This window comes from Bactrocera tryoni, chromosome 3 (assembly GCF_016617805.1).
Source record: "Bactrocera tryoni isolate S06 chromosome 3, CSIRO_BtryS06_freeze2, whole genome shotgun sequence".
Lineage (NCBI taxonomy): Eukaryota > Metazoa > Arthropoda > Insecta > Diptera > Tephritidae > Bactrocera > Bactrocera tryoni.
Window position 1 is genome coordinate 11,737,544 of NC_052501.1, and position 23,894 is coordinate 11,761,437.

Consider the following 23,894-nt stretch of genomic DNA (forward strand, 5'->3'; position numbering starts at 1 on the left):
CTCCTTTATTACATCGTTAACATAACATAAATAGATTTACATACTCTACACGGATACAGTTTCAATTTAGTGGTATTGTTCGCTACTTAACTCGCCACGCTCCCTACATTTTATTATCTCAGCTCTCTGCAACCTCAATCGCTTCAGTCACAGTTAAATATGGCATATTTTCTGACATTGATGCAGGGGGCTCCAGCGCTAGAGTAGTTGTACTAGACGCCCGTGCTGTTGGCAATGCCGGCAGTGGATCATTTGAGGCACGCTTGTTTCGTGGCAAAACTTCTGCATAACTGACTGAAGTGCATTCGTATTTGGGCGCCAAGGTTGACATGTAACTGTCAATAGATTCCAATTCTAGCGACTTCTTCTCATAATCGGAAGCGACATCTTGTAGACGAAGATAAGCAGGTATTACTTCATATAAGTTGGCATTCATATAACTTTGATTACTCTCAACACTAATTACGGAATCGCGACGTATTATGTGATTGTTGGAGGTAGGACTACTATTGGAAGTGTCGTAGGTGCTGAAATATGATATGGAAGTGTTAGTACGTAAAAAGTATTATGAAATATAAAATCAAGGAATATAGTAAAAATTCAAGAAAAAACGTATACATAATGTCCAACTTTCAGAAAAATAAATTTAATTGGCTTCAAAATAACTGCAACTGAGCTCGAAAAGCTCATTAAAGGGAATGCGACGGCTTTACCGGGCTTATCTGGAAAGAAATAGGACTGATTTTTTTCCGCTGCGACTTTACTTCAGAGCGTGCGTGTACCGACTGTATTCGGAGAGGGCTTTACTGGTTAACGAACGATCTGCTGGTCAGTTGTCTCCGAGCAACTGGAGAGTCAGGAAAATCATTTTTGCGCGACGTGTTTCTGTGAGTGATACAAGCCGAAAATGCAACGTTTGTTAGAGCAGAGGTTGCGGCCAGTGGAAGTGTGCCAAGAAAATTTAAAAATATGTAAAAGTGACCCCCAATTTTTCAATAACATAATCAAAGGTGGCGATTCATGGATTTTTGAGTATGATTCCGAGACAAAGAGGCAATCTTCCGAACGACACATGCCGGCGTCTCCTCGCCCAAAGAAAGGGAAGAATGAGCAAAGTGAAGTCGTTTTGGACATCAAAGGCATCGTCCATCATGAATTTGCTAAGTTTTACGTGGAGGTTCACAAGACACACAAACGAAGGGTCAATCGTCAAATCGGTATTCCAACGCTTCCGCAGCCGCCCTACAGATGCGGTTACCCGGACTTCCTTTTGTTTCCTTGCTTGAAAAGGCCGACGAAAGGGGCGATCCAAGCAGCATGCACATCGGCTCTCAAGCTTATTCCAGAGAATGCCTTCCGTGACTTCTTTAATGCTTTGGAAATCGCGCTGGTAGTGCTGCATCGACGCAGAAGGAGCCTATTTTGAAAGTTTTAAGTTTTAGCGATTGATTCAATAATTTTTTTTTAAACGACTCAGTCCTATTACTTTCCGGAAAACTCCTGTAAATATATAGTTTCATTGCGCAGAAGGAAGGGGTTTGCTTATAAAAATTTAATACATACCTGTGAGAAGTGCGCTGGGCCAACGTCTGTTCTTTGAGCTTCAAATTCTCCAATGAGCGCTGCTTTGGAAAGATGACTATTTCCATTGAATTGGCGCTTGTGGTTTTCACACGTTTACTGCCCTTCAACAGTATTGGCTTATATTTTAGCAGCATATAAACGCTAGCAATGCCCAAGAAGCAAGTAAGTAACACACCAAGTACGGTCAGCGATATGCCCGTGAAGCGCATGTCATGCGACAACCATGTATTATAGACCACTTGTAGATTAGAATTCATGTGCAGTGAATCACAGTGATATGGAGAAATCTTTAAATCATCGTTGGGCAGCAAACAAAATGTGTAAGCGGTATTTGGTAACATATTGGTCACAATGGTTGTATAGCTGATGGGTCCAACACAACCCAGCCCATATTGATTGTAGTTAACTGTCATGCTGTAGTAATCATCCACAACGCTACTAAACCAAATCAAACCATATGATTCTTTCGAATCGGTTATTTCCAAAAGCACTTCAACACTCAAGTTCGGCAGTTCTGTCAGATGAATCTGTGTTTCGGGCCACAAAACGGTGTGCCAGGTCACAGTGGTCGCCTCACCAGCTACCCGGCAACGTACCAATATTGTGTCGTCATCGCCATCAACAACAGCACTAGTTGTGATTGAAGTCGGGTTAGTTGTAAGCGATGATAAATTCTCTCGTGTTGGGGTCGTAATGTACTCGTTGTCGTAATCTGCAATTGTAGTAATCGGTTTCAGTGTCGTTTGTTTCGTATACTGTGTTGTAGATGCCATTACTGCAGTCGAATTTGTAGTTATATTCATTTCACTGTGACATACACGCTCATCCAATACCGAAACGATCTCTAAATCGATGGGCTCGTCACATGTCGGAGGATTGCTTTGAAACATCAGTATTAAATTCATTTCTGTGCGCAAGTCGCACGTACAATTCCAGGGGTTATAATTCAAATCGATAATTAAATCATCATAAATTGCGTGTCTGCCGAAAATCAAATAATTTATTGTGGTCAGCTGATTATAGGATAAATTGAGGTATAACAGTGTGTCGGTGACTTTGGAAAACACATAATCGGGTAGGTATTGTATATTCGAGTGTGATAAGTCCAAATATTCTACGACCCACAACTTTTCGAACGTCTCTTCGGTAAATGTATTGGTAAAATTATTATAACTCAAATCGAGATATCTCAAGCTGTTGAGCAAACTACTCGAAGCTGTCGTATTAGTTATCTGCTTGATGTTGCCTTGTAGTGTGAAGTTTTTTATTTGGTATTTAATGTAACCCAGAAAATCGTCGCAAACTAATTGTATTGGTTTATTCCGTTGTATGATGGAAAGTATCGTGAAAAAGGTAGTAGAATTCTTGAACATTTTCTTGTTTAACTCCTCCAATTCTAAGTTCTCCAACTGAATCTCCTTGAAGATGCCTTCTTTAAAAGCGCCCGCGTCAATGGCGGTGACATTGGATGAGCCAATGTAGAGCATATGCACCTTGTTAAAATATTCACCGAGAAATCCAAATGAAATTCTCTGTTTAGGAAATTCCACATTATAAAGACGCAGCTCTAAAATGGCTGAACAATTGGTGCCCTGAAAAATTTAATATTTATTAATTTTAAATTTTATATTTATGTGACAATCAATTTCAGTTCTTCTCACATTAACTAACAATGCATTTTCGATACTTTTATTCAGTTGGTCTGCACGAGTATTCCCGCAAAAAACTTTACACTGATATTCCATGCATTCAGGTACGCTTCCGGTGATGGTGACATTAACGTAGCTTTTTCTATAAATCAGAAAAATGTAAAAGTTAGTATTGGTGTATAGTATGTCTAGTATGTTCGGCATAATGAGTTTTCCGGCCAGCTTAAGGGACGTAATGAAGAATTAGAGTATTATCAATGCTTTAGTTGATCAAGGAAGCCCTCCTTAATTGTGCTTTTAAGTGTTTTAAGAAGTTAAATATACTGAGTATTTTATTTCAAGCCATCTCCAAGCGTCTAAAAAAGTCGTTTACTTTCGAATCGGCAACTTTTAAACTTTCACGTTTGGCTCGTCCCGAAAATGGAAGCAAGCTTGGTAGAAGCTTTTAAGAGTTTGTATTACTCTCTTTATTTCTTCAAATTTTATATGCTACATTTCTAGTAATACTACAGTCGATGAATAAGGTAAAGCTAAATTAATTTTAGGCACATTATATATTATACTAGTCCATATCGAAAGTGGAGCACAACTAAAAGATGCTGTTATAGACGATGAATTTAGTTGAATATTATTTAATAGTAAATATAAATAAATGTAATAAATGCAAATGAATAAATTCAACAAATAAGTAACGAACATGAAATCTGAAGCAGAACACAATTTTATATTTGATTAGAACAAATACCATAATTTAAGGCAAAAGCTTATCATTTACGGTAACTGATAAAGTTATCATTAGATATGTTACGTCGCATTATAATCTGTTGTTTTAGTAATCATAAAATGAATTTGTTCGATAATGATAATGTAAATCAGAAGAAAATATCTACACACTATTTAGTTGAGGATGTATCGTGTAACGGCGTTTTCACGCAAGGCTTATGCTATACGCTACTAGTAATTTTAGATGAGCAATAGTTGGAGACAAGGGTATTTGGAATATCGAAAATACCAGAGGCAAGTACTTGAACTCTTACCAGGGTTGCTTTAATATTTTTGGATTGGAAAACAGAAGTAAATATTATTCATTGAAAATCCGTATATTGTTTTTCAAAATGTACTGGATTAAGAACTACAAGTATATACTTTTACATGCGTTTGAACCAATTTTCTAAGCACTTTGCCATTCTAATTGAGGTATCTCGAAAATATGCATTCTAAACGCATCAACCGCCTCTTTAGGTGTCGAAAAACTTTGACCTCTTAGTTTATCTTTTGCGAACGGAAATAAAAGAAGTCATGCGATGCCAGTCCTGACGACTATACGGTGAATGACTCATGAAACCGATGTTTTTAGTGTTAAAAAATTCAGTTGTCTCAGTCGTTGTGTGAAAAATAGCATTGTCTTCCATGCAGCAGTTGGTTGTGATGATTTCTTGAAAGACAACTGGCAAAAAAATTATTGTAAACCATTTAGAATTTACTGTTTTGCATTATGCTAGTGTTACATATCAAGCTTTTATAAAAAACAGGCAATCATTTGTTCGGAAATGCTTCATGCGCGAACAGCTTTCGTTGGATTCGGCCCATTTTGAAGCGCCCATACAATCGACTACTGTTTACTTTCGCTTTCATACGCCTAAATCTACAATTCATCGCCTGTCACGATGTCATAGACGTGCCTCGAATATCGTATTTATTTTAACATTTCTTCCGATCGACACGAGCATTGTTTTTCAACGTGAATCAATTCAGTCAAAGATTCATGCAATATTGAAAGTATGCTGGTGCCACTAATGCCTATAGTTGCTTTTGTCTCACTAAGGATCACGTGACGATCTAGCAATATTAGTTAGCACACAACATTAATGATTTCTGGAAAAAAACTGATTTCGGACGAATTTTACGGAATTCGTCTTGGAGTGATCTACAACCTCGATTGAACGCACCATATCAACAATAAACACTGGCATATGATGGAGCTTCAACGTCAACATTTAATTTAGTTCATCGAAATATAAAAGGCAACCTACGTATCTAATAGGCTGAAAAACATTTTGTTTTGAATCGTGAGAGTGGAGTATTTCAAATGGAATTTAATGATGTTTTAAAAATTTATTTGGAAAAATGGAAATTATTTTATATACTGAAGTTTTTAGGTTCTGTTTTGAGACAATCATAAATAAGAAACGATCAGACTCACAAGATTGTTATTTAAAAAATTGGACAAAAGACATAAAATCGGCCACGAACTAAGAAAAAGCGACTACTTAGCTGCCATAATCAGAAGACAGTAGCCATGCTTAAAGCAAATTTACCAGCTGTTACTAAACCCAGGCTAGTTTCTATTCCCAATAGGGAGGTAAATAAAACTTGACAAGAAAATGTGATTTAGAAAATGATATTTTGTGCAAGCTTGGTAATGGATGTAACAATTTTGTACGATCGGACTAATTTTTCAACCTACAACAATAGTTAATGAAATCAAATGAATGCTGCCTCAATTAGTAGATATCTGTAGTTACAAGGTCCTGTAATATATAATCAGAGGAGAACATAATTATTAACTCAAGATTAATTGACACTCTACATATACCTTCTAGAACTGAAAAATTATGAAATTCCATGTCGCACACTTGCAACACTATTTGGTATACTCACAAAAATTTCAATGCGGACTCTCCATGTTTAATCAAATACTGCCAGCTGTTCGCTGCTTCCGTTACATTTCGCTGTTGGCTCACATCCGCAGCCGCACAACTTTCACACAAGAGCACAAGAAAAGTTAATATTTTTAAGTAGCATACAAAAACTGTAGACATTTCAAACGGAGGGGAAATTTTCACACAGCCACAGCGTTCACAGTCGTCACAACTTTGCCAGAATATTGCGAAAATGTGTCAAAATTATCACTAATAAATATTTTTTGGTACTTTCTGTTTATTCGTTTATCATAACAGTATTTCACAATGTAGTAGTGTATGTGAGCGAATTTATTTACTTTTGTTTGCCGCTGGTTGGCCATTGACACAACTACAAGTAACCCTAACGCGTGGGAAGGAAGTGATGGATTAAAGTGAATTCTGCGCACTCATCTATACACACACACAGATGCGGTGAATTCACGCATGTAAGTATGCTTTTTTATGATACTTAAGTAACTAACACACGCGCCTATTATTTGTATTTTACACCATCGGATTTAGTTCGTTTTCCGCGCGGTCCACTTAGCGGCGTGCAACTCAGCCAGACAAGCGCCAAAATACTACTGAGCGTATAAGTGACATGTAAGCAGCGTATAAGGACCTGAAAACCCATTCTACAGACTGGCTTATCACTGCACAGTGCAGCAATTTCGATGGCTAAGAAGCAACATTTTTATATATTTTATGCTAATTCGTAATGTTATGCGAAATGTGGCCGCCGGCGCATCTGCTCGGCTGATTAAGCGTTCAAATGCTTCCGAAAGTCTGGATCGCTTTGGAAAAACTTAAATTTTTTCTATAAATCTCGATGCAAACGTGGCTGAGGTTGATGATACAAGCTTGTACATCGAATTCAAGCACTTACATAGCTATTATGTCTAGCAACTAGCGTAAGTATAATGTGCCGTATTATAAGCCCGCATAGTTTTAATTATTCTTGGTTTGTTACCTGGCTCAAATACTTGTTAGTACCGTTTTTAATATTACGCCTAATTGAAGGCAATATTTTTTTAATATATCACAATGGCATTACCCATATAAGAATTATCATATTAGGTTTGTGTCTTCGCTGAAAAAATTTAAATTTTTTAGCAGTGCCCCTAAAGGTAGGCAACATTTCAGTTTTCATTTCCCTTATTTTACTCTGAACAAAGTATACTTATATACAAGAGATCAGTGTAAAGAGCTGACTCCATTTCATCATGTCCGACTATCTGTCTGTATACAAGCGAACTCAGTTTTTGAGACAAATTTCTGAAATTTCTCACACGTTTTTTTTCCTCAAAGGGCTGATCATTTTATTGGAACCGCAAATATCGCACCACTATAGGATCTAACTGCCATACAGACGACACTATGAAAATTCAATCTTTGAATGGAAAACTTGTTTATTTCAAAATATATCTTCACGAAATTGCTTATTTTCCAAGGCAACGCTGCAATCTTCGAAGAAATTGCTCAGGTCCGTCCACTATAGCATAAGGTTAGGCTAGGTTAATCTGATATGCAGGTGAGTCACAAATAGACCAGTTTTAGTTTTTCAGCCTTGCCGGATAGAGTGCTGTTACATAGTTCAATAGTTCAAGACAAACAGTTTTCCTTCAGGATGCCTGCTCTTGACGTCCTGTGGTTTTACTATCGACACCTCTTCAGTGTTAATACTGTAGACCCCTAAAAGTTTAAAGCGTTGCAAGTGCCGACAATATTTTGTAATAATTTTCCCCCAACATGCATTAAATAGATCCACTTTGCGGCGTGAGAAACGTGTAGCTGTGCATTGACAAAAAATATTAATAAAAGCTATAATACTGCGGATAAATGATAAACAATGAAAGAGTATGGTTTTTCGGGAGCAAAGCCAACTGATAAGCGCTAAAGCAACTAATAAAATGGACGAAACATTTGTTTAGAAGTGCGTACTAATATGTGTGGATTACTGTAGGTACAGGTATTTTGGTTACGAAATTAATTTTAGTGAAAAGAAAATAGTATTCTATCTTTGAGAACAGAAAGCTGGATGAACTTATGTCTTTAGTTCTAGAACTTTGATGATCAGGAACTAAAATATTTTTAATAATTCTTGACAACTCAACAAAGATCAAAAATTTTTAAAATATGATATACAAATTAAAAAGGTGATACCTTACAAAACCAATATCGCCTGTCCACAAAGACAAGGCTTTTTTGGTTCAAGATACTTATTTTGATTCGAAAATAAAATACTATAATTGCTAAGGGACTCTCTGAGATATGTTTCTCCAATAATCCCATCCTCATGAATTGGAAAATGGTATTTATTCTAAATTCCACTTTATTCTATTCCATGCACTGGATAGTCTGGAAATAATTGGATACCCTCCTTGCGCTACTTATCGAGCTGTTAATGTTTGATATCAGTGCTGTATAATAAACAGGCTATTGCGGGTGTATAAAATAATTATGTTAGGTAACCGGTTGTAAAATTGTAATTACAGGCAGCACAGTAGATAATTGAGCTTTATCTTCGGGAATAGCTAAACAGTTTATAAATGATCTCAATTAATTGAAATAACTATGTTAAAAATGTCATAAATCATATGCACCCATGACAACATGTAAATGGCTTTATAACTTTTATTGGGAGTTATCAGGCCGCATAAACTAATTTAAGGGAAGACTTTTCCGAAAGTTGCTTTCAAAACGATCGCTTGCCACAAAGGTAGATACTTCTTGTAATATAAATATAGGGTAGTCGAAAAAATCTTTTTGTATTTCTAATCAAACTTCAACTTACTTTTCTTTTTATATTGAACTTTAATTTACTAAATATGGACCATTTTGGTAGACCACTTTTTGCCATTTTTCCGATAGAGACATTATTCCATCAGTGTAAAACTTTTGTGGTTTCTCGGCGAAAAACTGCAACAAGTAATTTTCATAGGCTTCTCTTGAAGCCAACTTTACTCCATTAAGGCAGTTCTGCATTGACCGAAACAAATGCTAGTCCGATGGTGCAAGGTCAGGACTATATAATGGATGTATCAAAACTTCCCAGCTAAGCTCTTTTAGTTTTTGCCGAGTCATCAAAGATGTGTGTGGTCAAGCGTTGTCCAGATGGAAGACAAGCTCTTTCTTTTGATCAGTTCTTGCCATTTTTTTTGATTGCTTGCTTCAATCTCATCAGTTGTTGACAGAAAAATGTAGAATTAAACGTTCCACCAGGCTGGAGCAGCTCATAGTTCTTCATAGTCATAGTCGAAGTTTGGCAGAACGGAAGCGAGCAAACTATTGTTGTGCTACACGAACTGATATGGCATCGTCTCCGTAAACTTCACTAATTTCACTGGTTGCTTTCGTGTCATTCTTCTCTTTTTATACAAAAATTTCAAAATATAGCGAATTTCTTCATTATTTTCACCAATTTTTGAACAGTTGCAATTTTCCCGAAATTAATTTTTTAACTTTTCCGACTAGCCAATAAATTGAAAAGGGTTTTAATTATTTCGGTAAGGATCTTAAAATCAACAGCTAATTATCAAGACACTGTGGAACCTTACATAACTTAATTTATTTTAAAACCTTTTTAACCTGATTTTCAAAGCAATCGCTTATCTTAAGTAAGCTTCTTGTTTTAATTGAACTAAATTCAAAAAGGTGTAAGTAAATTGGGAATGAATTTTCAAAACAATAAATAAATAATAAATAAGACCCTGTGGAACATTCCTTACGACATTCAAATCTTCGTAACTGACTACGAAACCAGCGCCTGACAATGGGTCACTAAGCCAAACTAAAATCCATACTTATTCGAAAGTGATTTTCCTTCCCTTATTGAAACCATTTTTTAAATCAAACGCACAATTTTTTAAACATTTTGTTTTTTCATCATTTAATACGTTTTATCTGTTTTTTTTTTTTGTATGATCGTTTTCAATCATTTGTGTTTTGCGCCATCTATATTAATTAAATATATTACTATCGCATTTCTGGTAATCGCTAAAACTTATATATTAACTTTTTTACACTGTTTTATTTTCATTTTAAATTTAGTTGTATATGTATTTTGTTTACTCTTATTATGCGTTTCATAAATTACAATACATACATACAATATGCTTTTCATTTTGCTGCGTCGCGAATATTTCATATTTATAATCTCAAATACTTGTATTCTACATATTCAAAATGCAATGTGTGTCATATACATATATATTTTCCGCTTTTGTTCTATTTAATCACTGTTTAAGCTTTTCTTTTCAAGTATTTATATTCTTTGTGCACGAATACTTACATACATACATACTTATGTGTGACTTTGATCCGCAGAAGTCTATAATTTGAGTTTGGCTCTCTGCTGCTAAAGAGCTCAACACTGTATCTTATAAGTTTGTATGTAACTTCTAATTTTAAGCACATCTTCTTTAATGTTTTTAGAAACTATTACTCGCAAGTATTTGTTTAATTTTTTTTTTATTTAAAGCGATAAATATTTAGTATTTCCTTCACACATACATATGTACAAATATTAATATTTTACTCCTAATTGAGTGTAATCAAGAATGCGAAAAAGTGCTTGCAAATGGACTTTGATTAGACCGAGGATTATGTGAATGCGTACAGCGCTCGAATAAAATGTTTGACACAGTTTAAAATATTTAAATTCATAATTATTAGAATAAAAAATAGTCCACATTTATGTGCTTCAAGTAAAGCCTTACTCGTTTAAATGTCAGCTAAGTGTGATATCTCTGCGAAGTGAAAGATATTATTATTCACTTGATTGCGGTAGGATATCTCAAAATCCGTATGATTTTACTCAAAATAAATCTTTCACCCATGAAACAATATGTTTATACGATGGCTATGTTGAAAAGCTAATCTACAGAATGAAAAAAGGTTGGAAAATTTAAAGGTAATCCCGATGAGGCCATGGAGGAGCTCCCAGTGAGCCAACATTAACGTCCAGAGACTTCGGTCTACTACTAATATAGTTTAAGCCATGAAACCTTTTTCCAACATAGCTCCCGCTTTATGTTTAAACGTATCGCGGTAAGTCTTTTAACTCCAATAAGAGTTAATTTCAACATGGATCAAAAAGTCCAGATGGAAAGTCTCTAAGAGGTAACCATGTATCGCGAAATCCCACTGCTTCGGACTGGATTTGGGAATGTAAAATTCATGTAATGCTAACACGAGTTTTATAGTAGAAAATATCAGAAAAGTATCCCAGTAATCATTGAAAGATTCCCTTTAAATGGACGATACAGAAATGATGTTGATGATGATGACTTTATGTAGTCGTCAATTTTTTGATGTATAAATGCTCGTTTCAAATGGTTTTGAGTATGACACATCTTTCTATCATTTTTTAGCAGTTAATGTATTATTTTGTGTTTCTCGATTCAACTAAATTGAATGAAGTTTGGTATCAATCATTTTTGTAAGGTCAAATATCGCTTTCTTAACCCATTAGACTTCAGTGCCACTTACATGATGAGCTGATAAATATTTTTCGCAATTCCAAAGACAATACAGTTATAAATTTAGAATAGGATCAAACAAGGTTTTCAATTTATGTCAAAATATCGTCTGCAGAAATCTCATAAGTCCCAAAAAAGAAAGTTTTCGCACGAATACATACATATGTATAAAATATGCATCTAGCATTCCTTGCATTATTATTCTCATATCAGAAGCTTTTAACAATATGCTCAGATCTGCTTCATGCAATTTTACTTTAAATAAGTGATGTTTACAACTAAAATTAGGTAAGTTAAAGTAGGCTTCACACTAACTAGAGTTGTAAGTTATGCGTAGTTAGGCTTATATATTTGTATATATGTATTTTAATGAGTAAATCTACGAACTAATTAAGCCGACTACATAAATACAGTGCGTAAGGAAAGTGTTAGTACCGCGGTGGAAAATTAAACGCACACTTCACTTAGCTACATATATTTTACACACACACACGCATGCACTTACACACACACTTACACTATAGATTACAATATGGAACTACATACATTTCATAACTCTAAATTTAGCGGATGGTAATTGAAAATTCATTACAGTAACTTTAACTGCTTATGTACTAGTAATTAATTGATTTCTTTTTTCTGTTCAAATCAAATAAATGCTGCTTATATTTATGGAATTTGCTTTCTACATACAAATGTGTTGCTTGACGGGATCTGTCTGCGCGCCTACTACTAAATATACTTACACACATACAATTACACGGAGGGTATCAAATTTCAGCACATCGCACATAACATTTAATTACATACATTTAATCAGGCTTAAGAACTAATTTCATTTTGCATATACAATTCTTTGTATTAGTATATGTATGTGTGTGTGCTTGACAACTCAGCGTTTCTATTTTGTGTCTCATATCATTTCATTTGTGCAGTTACTTAGCTGTTTTAATTTACAGTTAATTGTTTCACATGCCGTTAGGCGCGTATTTTATTTATAGCTGATGCATACATACATACTGCTTAACTTTATATACTTGTATGTATGTCCGTCTGAGCGGTTTAACACGCATACTTGTAATGCTGCGGCCAAACGAAGGGATTATCGGAGCGGGGGCACAGCAACTGTTTTGGAGAATGCTCGGTTTTTTTTTCTGTGTTATAATTTCATGTATTTTTAGCTTTATATACTATTTTTTTATTGTGTTTATCGCCTCTTTGCCGCCGTCATGTGTTGTTGAGTAGTTTCATTTTATCATTTGCTTTTTAGTTATTTATTTTCGTATGTTTGTTGTTATATTTGTTTTTTTTTTTTTATAATTATTTACTTATTTACAGGTGTGTTCCTCGAGCACTTTCACACAGACATCACATTTGACCTGGCAGCACCAGTGGAATTTACAATTGCAGCGTTCGCGCACCACAATGTTTTTGGTGTTGTAGCCTCGACCGCAGCATAAGATGCCGCAACCATCCAAGCCGGACGATGTTTTATTGCATATGCGACCATGCGTGCCTGTAAGTGGAAAATAATTAGCGTGAATTCATCAATAATTTTGTGGTGGCGGGAAACAAGCAAACACTATAGAAAAATTTTATCCTTGATGGCATACAAGAAATTTCTTTGTATCAGAATTTGATTCGAAGTTTTTTAAGAGTGTAACAAATTGGCTATCATATTTCATTGTTTCAAAATTTTCGGGATCCCGAACTCCTAGAAAGCATCTAAATAAAAGAATACGATTTGAATTGTTTTTTATTAATCTTTTATTCGGGATCCCGAAATGTTTTCTGCCAATCCCGAAATCCCCAAAAGCACTAAAAAAAATGCTGTAATGTATTTTTTGAGTGCAACAAATTATATTTTAATGTTTAAAAATTTTCGGGATCCCGAATTGGTTGCTCATAAATCTCGAACTCCTTGAAAGCATTTAAATATAACAATGCGATTCGAGTAATTTTTTATTAATCTATACTTCGGGATCTAGAATTTTTTTTTGCCAATCCCGAAATGCCAAAAGCACTCAAAGCCGTAATTTCCTAAATGTAAGAATATGATTACAACTAAATTTAGAAGTACGACAGAATAACAATTATATCGGAATCCCAAAGAAATAACAATCATATTTAAGACTTTGAAATTTTTGGGTATCTCTAAACAGCTAATTTTGATAATCCCGAAATCATTGATTAAAAACTTGTTGTAATATTCAAAACGTACAGATTTTATTTAAGTTAACTCTGTAAGGCAATCAAATCTTCAGGTTTAAAATTTTTCGGGATCCCGGAATTGGTTTTCTCAAATTCTGAAATTTCTGGATTCACTAAGTGACTTGAATTGGAATCCCATGTACTTCTGCTATTTAAAATCAGTTTTTTCAACTTAAATTTTAAGTTTCCTACTTTAACATTTCTCTACTAGACGTCTACGTCTTTTCTTGTATCTACATACATACATAAGTACATATCGTCAAGCTGATTTAATTTCCATTCCACTCACCTGGCCACTGCAACTGCCGGCTATTGCGACACCAATCTGGGCTCTCATCCAGATACACCAAATCGTGCGACGTTGGCATTTTATACTGCGTGTCTTTCACTTGTAAACGACCACGTTTATTCAATTTCACCACCGTAGCCTCTTCATACTTTTCACGCAAATAGTCGCCTGCAGAAGAAGAAGAGTAGTAAACGTGGTAATAGTAAAATTGCACAGTGGGATATATAAGTAAAAATATTTATACATAATTTATAAAATATAATAAAATAGTTCTTTCATATACTTTTATACGCTTAAAATCTTTCGGTTTTCTTGTAAGTTTTGAAAAGTTTATATGCGCATACATATATCAAGTGATTACTGTATATGTTATTTGGATATGAACTTCACTTTTGGCAGCGATGCTGTGCGCCATCTAGTCACCTACTGAAACGTGCTTTAAGTCGATAAAGCGGTCTTTACAGCGAAGTTCTTAACCAGAAATGTTAATAAAATGTGCAGTGCGTTATGTTATTAACATAGCTGTTAGGCGTGAAAAACATGATGTTGTTAACAACAGTGTAAGAAGTTGTTACATGGTTACATTAAAAAATGCTAAATATTGTATTAATATTATTTCTTGTCAATTTGTGACAGCATCAGGCACGAAATTTGATGTTGAAGCTAATATACAATTACAGAATGCTTCTTATTTTCGCTAATAGCTTTTGATGATTTTAAAAATTAAGTTTAGTTTAGGAAATATTAATTTGGCACTCAGCAGCGTTTTTCCAAAACATTTTATATGCGAAGCTATATTTGTCTCAGTATGACTAAACTGGTTAAACTTAAACAACATACCGATTTCTCTGATCGATGAGAGCTGCTGCCAACAGGTGATCAAACTGCATGAACCAGAGACACCATGGCATTTGCAGGTGATGCGCGTTTTCTTGAGGACAGCCTGAAATGAAATAAAATAAAATTTTGAATGACGTACATATATTTCCTTTTTGAATAAAATAGAGTTCAAATATTTAATTTTTTCTTGCGAATTGTTCACCATATACATTAAGACTAAAAATCACTTGATCTCTACCTCAATTTCGTTAGAGGAATCGTTGTGAATGTTAGTAAAAGCTTACAGTGATTCAGTTTTACCAAAAGCACAAGACTACGAGTGGTACAAAGCCTTCAAAGACGGTTGAGAGATCGATGAAGACATGCCTCGTTGTGAGTGACCTTCGACCTCTTCAACTGAACAAAATATTAAAACAGTGAAGGATATGGTGCTTGAAAGTCGTCTGATAAGTGGATTAAAGACATTGCAAGAAGCTCCACATTTCTCGCGAGTAGATTCGAATGATTTTGGTGGATATTTTCGGTATGAAACGCGTTCTTGCTCGACTAGTCTCAAAAAGCTGAATTTTTTTTCAAAAAGAGTACGAGTGTGACCGAATTTAAAGCCAGAAACGCAAAGAATAATATAAATGCGATTTTTTCTTATTCCCTAAACTTAAATTGCCGCTCCGTGAAACCCGTTTTCAGTCGATTGAAGAGATAAAAAAAACTCTTTTGGTATCGACCTGAAATTTTGAACACATACTTTCCTTCGCAAGAAGCTGATAATTTGTTGGAGTTGCCGATATCCAACCATTATAGCACATAGCTGCCATATAAAACGAACGAAATCAAGTGCTTATATGGATAACTTTTTCATTTGACGAGATTTGTTCAAGAAATTTAGTTATATTATTGCCTAATGCAGTGGTGTTATTTTCGAAGGAATTGTTCAGTTCGGATCACTATAACATATAGCAACCATACATACTGAACGATTAGATTCGAGTTGTTGTATAGAAATTTTTTTTCATTTGACGAGTTGTCTTCAAGAAATCTGGTACAGCTTATTTTCCAAGACAATGGTACATACTCCGAATGTATTATTCTATTATTCAGGCAAATTTTAATAAAATATTAAATTTTTTTATGTGAGAAAAAAATTTTTGAAAAGAGGCTGTGTTTTACACGAGAAAATTCATGTAAGCCCTTAAACAATATATTATAGATTTCATATTAAAGGAGAATGTAAAACCAACTACCTAACGAATGAAAATTTATCGAAAATTTACGTCAAAAAAATATATATAATACTTTCAGAATTAAACCAAAAATTCGTTAAATTTTTTAAAATCGAGCAAAGGACATTTCGACCCACGAAACTCAAAAGCCAGAAATGTTTAATACTCCTTTAAGCACAAATTGAGACCTCACATGGCACACAGCAATCACTTCATTTCTTGACCATTGATAAAAGTACACACAAACACACATACATATATATTTTAGTGAATGTGTGGGTCTGCTACAGCGTTTTCCGGTTGCGCTGGCATTCATTCATACAAAAGAATTGCTCATATTTCCTGCTACTTAGCGAAATAATTTGAAACCTTGCCACAATACAAATACGAAGCCATGCTGCTGTCCACTCACGCACACACACAAAAGCACTAGCAGACTGATGGGTGTACAAATATGAACTGACACACACAGTTGTGAAAAATAATCCTGACACAAGAGTGGTAAACATATGAAAAAAACGGGCGAGAAATATTGAAAAAAAAAAAAATAAAAAATAGTATAAAAGTTCAAAAGAGCGTTGGACACACATGCATATGTATGTGTGGGATAATGCGGTGTTATGTGTTTGGATATGCTTGTGTATGAATATCTGTGAAATATAAAAAATGAATTGAATTTACGATTTGTGTGTTGGCATTTGGCAACGTAAACAACCACTTATTGCTGCCACAGCGCCACTGCAGCTGCCACAGACGTTGTTGACTTCCTTACACATTTATACGAGGATTTCCAGCTAAATGCCAGCGTTGCTTGTGGAACTAAGCAGTCAACAGCATTTGTATGTATGTGTGTCTGTGCTTATGCCACATATGAAAGCGGACGGCGACAAATGATAAGAAGTATTGCACATAAAATGTTGCAGAAAGCACCTCCTCGCGGTAGTTAGATAGCATGTGTGTGTGTGTGCGTGTGGCAACATGGCTGCCTACAAGCAGCGACACAAGTGAAGCTGCAAAGTCATGTTGCCATGGCTGTTGGCAAAAAACGAACTTAAATTGATGCAACATTACAATTGTGTGGCATATCAAATGTCAAACAAAGCAGACAGACACAAAGACAGACGAACGTTTAGTAAAAACAAAAAATAACGTTGCAACAATAGCAACAGCACGACATCTGCTGCTTTGCTTGCTGTCTGCGTGCAACCAGCTTTGGTTGCAAAGAAACTTTATAAGAACACAGCAACAGCAACAGCAAGCACGCAAATATGCAATTTTTAGTAGCAGCAATAGTAATGGTGGCACTAACAGCAACAACAATAACCAAACAACAATTTCTGAAGAAATTTCGGCGTGCGGCTCGCGGGGCACAACAACAACAACTACATCAGAGCCAGGAAATGCGCAGTGAAGTTCAATCGATATTTGTTGTCATTATTTCAGTCACCAATAGTGAAGCATAAAGCAAGCAGTGGCAATAAAGTTCGTTGCAGCAATATTGCCGCTGATAAAAGGTAGTGGAAACGAATGAAAGAAATCACAAATCGACTGATAGCGCTGGGAAACGCAAAACTGTCTATTAGTCCGGTTGTTTTTGTAAACATATATAAGCAAGTACAGGGTGACGCCATTACTTTTTGAGCTTCTAGTGCCTTCTAGCAGTGATATCTGTATTAATGACTTATTTGAACTCTGTAGTGAACCAAAGATTTTTGGCGTTTACGTTGTTCTACAAAAACAAAAATAAGAAAAAACATTAACTTTAGAGTCTGACAAAAATAGCACCCGGAAATCGTAAAAAATTCCCCGGGTAAAATATACTTCAAAAAATATGTATTTTTTTTTTTTTAATGAAGCTTAAAATCTCACCTTTCTAACACTATATAGTATGACACAATGTGATTGGTTGCACTGGAGATATACGACTGCAACGCATCTATTGACAAAATACGAAAAGACTTTTTCGACGACCGAATATTTTGCCAAGTTGATAGGATAACTATGCCAAATATGAGCGCGATCTGTCAATTAGTTTGTTTACAACAGCTGTTTAAGTCGTTACACCTCAGTAGTGCGTTACGAAGTCGTTGCGAATATTGGAAAAAACTTACGGTGATTCAAAAACCGTCGAAAGGTCATTGACGACATGCCTTAGTCTGGACGATCTCCGACCTCTTCAACTAATGAAAATATTAAAAAAGTGAAAGATATGGTGCTTGAAATTCGTCAGGCAAGTGTTAGAGAGATGACAAGAGAGCTCGACATCTCTCTGGAGTCCGTTCGAATGATTTTGGTGGATATTTTGGATATGAAACGCTCGACTCGTCCCGTTAAAGCTGAATTTTTTTCAAAAAGATCGTGCTTGATCGTTCGAATTTCGTTCCGACATTTATGGAGATCATTATAACTGCGATAAGGCATGGGTTTATGAGTTTGACATACAAGCAAGTCAACAATCGTCGGATTAGAACCCGTTCTCAGTCGATCGAAGAGATAAAACAAAATTCGCTGAAGAAGCAGAAGGCCGTCCGGAAAAGTGCTTATGAAAAGCGTTTCGGGGAATGGAAAAATCGTTGGCATAATTGTATTATGGTGGGGGTTATAATAATGTGAATATTTAAATATTTATGCTATAGTGTTCCGTTCTGAATAACATATTTGAAAAGCCTTAGCCTTAGATAATAATGCATGTCCAATTTTGTGAAGATATTTCTTTAAATAAAAAGGTCTTCCATAAGCTTGATTATAGTTTGTTAGTTTGTATGACAGTTCTAAACTGTATTAGTCTGATCTGCCTTAAATAATTATCTCTGCAAAATTTCTTTAAGATATCTCGTTAAATAAGAAATGTTTCCATACAAGCACTTGATTCTGATCGTTCAGTTTGTATGGTAGCTATGTGTCGTAGTGACATTATATCAGCGGTTGCCACATATCAAAAGCTCCTTATGGAGAAAAGGATGGGTGCAAGGTTTCGAGCTATTTCTCCAGAACTGAGAAACTAGTTCTGGTATTCGTACTAAATCTCAGCAATTGATCTCTTTTAGTACACGCCTCGAACATATATAAGGCATCAATATGCGACGAAAGCGCTGACTTTGTTACTCCGACTAACGACAATTGCTGTTGCGGAAACGGAAGCAGCTTATGCCATTTGTTGTTGCTGTTCATAACACTTGTTTGTTACTGTTACGCTGCACCGTTGTTGGTGGCGACATGCGGTATATTACATTTTTTCACTGCCACACAAGCCGTCTGCTGCCATCACTACGTGCATCACGGCACTAACATGCAACTTTTTTGCTTTCGTTTCACGAGAAAACAAAAAATAAAAATACAAACGATCTTGTCCGAAGTTGATTGTCTCGTGTCTCACTCACTGTGTGAGAGGCTGCCAAATGAACACATCCCAACATACAAGCTCAGAGAAGCATCACAACGCTATCAAAAACAGCGAGTGCAGTAACAACAGCAACTATTACACGCAGGCTATTACATACATATGTATATGGTTTCAGGAAAAAATCGAACTTTGTGGGCAAAGACAACACCTCCAAAGGAACAATACCCGCAATACACCCAGTTTTTATTAGAATTTCTTTGCTTTTTTTGCCGTTTTGTTTGCGACTTGCTCAATTGAAGTGTCTGCCACATTCGGCGTTCATATGTACCACCATACATATATGTATACATATGTTTATATGTGCGTATACGCTTGGGATCTGAGAAGTACTTTTGCCAGTGCCAAATGTTGATGAACAAGCGTTTAGCAAAGAAAATTGAGATGCAGAGGAAAAAATTAAGAGTCGCAAACAAAAAAAGTACCGTGCATAGCAAAATATAGCAACGATCAAAAATATTGTTTGAGAAATGTTAATGAGTTCCTTTAATTGTCTCAAAGCGATTGTGTTTAGAGAAAAAAAACTAAAAAACGGTAAATTTGGTTGCACTAAAACAATAATACCCTTCATACATAGACGCCTCTCTCATAGCATAAAAGTGTATAAAAATATCTTTATCCAGATTTTGATCGGTCAGTTTGTATGACAGCTTTATGCTGTAGTGATGCGATCTGAATAATGTGTTTTGAGATCAAAGCGTTGCTATGAACAATAATTTGGGTAAAATTTCGTGAAGATATTCTGTTAATAAAAAAAGTTTTCATACAAGAATTTGATTTCGATCGGTCAAATTGTATGACAACCCTATGTTATAGTAGTCTGATATCAGCGATTCTGCTAAGTGAGCATTTTCTTGTAGAAAAAACAACGTGTGCAATATTTCAGGTCAATAGCTCAAACACTGAGGCTGGTATATACAGCCAGATGGACATGACAAAATCGACTCGGCTTCATGGCAATCTTCATATAACCTGATCAGGGTATAAAAACTTTAAAGCAATCAAACGATACGTCTAGATTTGATTTGAGCGCAACTTGCCCAGTAGGGTTAGCTTGGCTAAAATTGAACATTTTCACACACTATTTCTTTGGATCCATCGTTTTAAATCATTATTATTAAAAAAATTAAAGTTTGCGGCCTTCCTCCTCTCCTCTACCAATTAAAAACATAATAACCAATCTGCACCCAATATTTGCGCCCACCACTGTAAATATATGAAACCAAAAATATTGTGATATTTTTCCCGCTTTGCATAAAATATATGCACAGCTATTTGTTACGTAAATTTTTTTGTTTTTAGTTTTATCCTTTAGTAACGGCTATTTTGTTAGTGTTGTTACTGCTGTCAGTTTAGTCGCTGCTCCCATGTTGGCTCTTATTGTGGCTGGTAATGAGTGATGTTGGCTCGCTGTGAACTTTGCAAACCTTTTTGACAAACTTGGTCGCCTCTGCCTTTTTTGCAGCTGAATTTTTCATTTGGCGTTTGCATTTTCAACGCTGTTTGCGTGTGTGTGCGTGCGTGAGTATTTTTTGGCTTGCTGCCACACAACTAGTGCCACAAATGGTTTTCAAACAATCCAGCTCAAGCGCAGTTTGTTGTTGCACATCCATTTTTTATTCTCAAAAAAAAGAAGGTAAAAATCTTGGCAACACTATTGTTAGTTAAAAATTGAATTTTTTATTGTTATACTGATATGGATTTTCTTGTTTTTGCATTTTCTTTTTTGCTTTATTGCACCGACTCACTCACCTTTGTGGTTTAGGCTATTTGTGGCGAAATTTTGCCACGCTATGGAAATTGCGTTTTATAGAGAGGCGTGAATGCAAAGTGGAAGTGGGAGAATATGTTGCAGAATTTAATATTTAAGTGAAATATGGATGAGAGCAAAGTTTCGCGTGCGCATAGAAGCCACTTATTTGAATATAGCTGAGGTTTAATATTAAACTATGAAATATGGTGTACTATGAAAATTAGTGACTATTAAAATATATAGCGAAAATGAAGAATACTGTGATTTTTAGCGAGAAATAAAAGTTAAAGATCAACATTACCACAAAACCTGAGTTAGATGTCAGTTCCGAACCAATATCGAATTATGATTTTCCAAAGAGGTCTATGGCAAAGCTTCTAATGTATTCCAGAGAGGGTAACGATTTCATAAAATGTATCCACCATCGCAAGGTGGTAAAAATTTACAGAGCTCTATATCTATCATTTCCTTTAATAGCAATTCAGTTTGATGCTAATCGTCCAATTTCACACTGTCTGGCATTAACTGGCTTTTATGCTGGTTGATTGTATCTCCAGATCTCTAAAATTTGCTGTCATATCGACGTTATTTGGTATTATTTAAAAAACAAAGACCTGTCAGTAATTCTCGTACGATTTATGCTTAAAAGGTAATGCAAAGCACAAAAAAAAAAACAAAAATATCGGAAATAAAGGCGTCCACTTCAATGATGTAGTTGCAAAATAATTAAATGAATTTCAAAAGTTTAAATTAATTAAATAATATCCAATTTTATGAGCGGTAGCATTTTCAATTCCTCAATATTTGCTTTGGTTAGGTTAGGTAAATAGGCCGATACTCGCGAAAACGCCAATAATCTTACTTGGACGATTGTGCTTTGTGTGCAAGAACTCTTGAATATGAAATCAGAAAGATTAGCCAATTCGCTAAATTTGTAGAAAGTAACTAACTGAAGCTGGGCAGTGAAGGAGGAAGTGTTTAGAAGTATACATCTAATCTTGTTCCCTGCAGTTTTGTTACGTTGCGTTCTCTAAAATCTTTAGCCTCACCGCGTGAGTGCCAATGGGACAATGTCCAATAGGGCACCAGTCACCAATCTGGGCCGGAACACTTACGCAACCCCACAGGTGCTGATACCTGACCAACTCATACTGAGCTCGCGGGAGTACCAGCCTAATGTGATTTCAGTAAGGATGCCCTTTCTAGTGAGCTCACCGGTTTTCCAGTTTCTGATGGTTCCTCTGTGGCCAGGTATCTTCTTCTTCTTTAATGGTGGAGAACAGGCACCTACAAAAATTTAATTTAGAAGCAGCTTGATGCTATAGCTAGTGGGACATTTGTACTCCTTTAATAGCTTTGAGCTCACAGACAGCGAGCTGTGCTCCCAGAGTGCTTGCATACCTTCCTAAAAGAAGTCGCACTTCGTTGAAGTACTTTCGCCTGCTTACTTTAGGGCTCTGACGGTTTAAACCAAGTGTTAATTGAGAGCGGCTGACAGAAGACTCATTCTATAACCTTCCCCTTAAGCATCGATACATCCGTGGAAAAGCTCACGACGCCTCTTCTCCAGCACTCCACCCTACTCACATGATATTTGATTAGCAGTATAAAAGAGTGAGCACCCTGTATAAAAAATATTTCGTAATTATTTACTCAGAACACCTGACAAAAAATTAAGATAAAAATCATGGGTTTACCGGTTTCAAAACCCGTTTTTTATTATCTTATTAAACTCTATAACACCTCCAGAATTTTGTCGTAAGTTTCAAGTTGGTCCGAGTAATAGTTTCGGAGATATAGACTTGAGAGCTCGTGCGCTCTAGGCTAGCTACGCTAAGTGCGTCGTCTTTAAACGCGTTTTTCGAGAAACAGTGTTTTTGAAGTCGATTGGCAGGATTCCTCGAGAAATATTGAATCGGTTTTCATGAAATTTTACACAGGACTTTGAGCAACAATTCTTAAAGACTCAGACGAAGGATTTTTTTTCCAATTACAACTATTTGAAAAAAATGTCGCGAAATTTTAACTGAAATTTTAATTTTTTTTGTAAAACTGTCTGCCAAAAATAAATAGTTGTAATCAAAAAAATTTCAAGATTAGATTTTTTCTTAATCCAAATTTATAAACCAATTGCTGAAATATAAAAAATCCAAATGTCACACATGGTTTTTAGGCAGTCCAGCGTCAAAAATAGGCAGCATGAGCGCAAATGTGGACGACTCCCTTGAAAACACAAGTATCAGCGTCATAAACTATGTCAATGTACTAAAAAAATAAATAAATTTAAAGTACAGAACAGTATTTTTTGTTATTTTCTATTTGCTAAAAACTGCAATTGATTTGTAGAATGATAAGAATTTAATTAGCTTAATCCGTTTTTAATTTTCAAACTTATTTTAATTAAATAACAATTGCAGCTGACCCAACCCCCAACTTCAAAGGCGTTCCCAGATATATCATATTTATTGCTACAATAAATCTATACAAATTGCAATTTTTTTTATTGAAATCAAACGAGAGAAATAAATATTTTTTTATACAAAAATCCACGCTTTGATTTTATCGCAGCCTTTTTAATGAATTCATGTCTATGACATTTATATTTGTATTTATAGATTATTAACACGAGATTACACTGATTTATGTTTGAATATCATGCCACTTTGTTTGCCAAAAATCACACACGTACGCATATATACACGCACACACACGTATGTGTGTTTTCAAAGAATAAATTTCAGCTGATTTTATCATAAAAAAACATTATGTGAATGTCAAGCGGGA

General features: G+C 35.3%; 2 protein-coding genes across 2 annotated transcripts in view; both read right to left on the bottom strand.

The window, feature by feature from the left end:
* LOC120772909 lies at positions 1-6,498 on the bottom strand. Its single transcript, XM_040101796.1, has 4 exons — positions 5,895-6,498; positions 3,246-3,375; positions 1,564-3,176; positions 1-527 (listed from the first exon to the last, which is right to left on the bottom strand). The coding sequence occupies exons 1-4, from the start codon at positions 6,053-6,055 to the stop codon at positions 119-121; spliced, it is 2,313 nt and encodes a 770-aa protein (XP_039957730.1). The 5' UTR covers positions 6,056-6,498; the 3' UTR covers positions 1-118.
* A 5,774-nt stretch (positions 6,499-12,272) lies between these two features.
* LOC120770240 (protein Wnt-5) overlaps positions 12,273-23,894 on the bottom strand; it is a 164,702-nt gene continuing 153,080 nt past the window's right edge. Inside the window, exons 7-9 of the mRNA XM_040097538.1 lie at positions 14,738-14,840; positions 13,898-14,065; positions 12,273-12,913 (exon numbers count right to left, since the gene is read on the bottom strand). Of these exons, the coding sequence (XP_039953472.1) occupies positions 12,726-12,913; positions 13,898-14,065; positions 14,738-14,840 (459 nt within the window). The 3' untranslated portion in view covers positions 12,273-12,725. The remainder of the gene's footprint in view (positions 12,914-13,897; positions 14,066-14,737; positions 14,841-23,894) is intronic.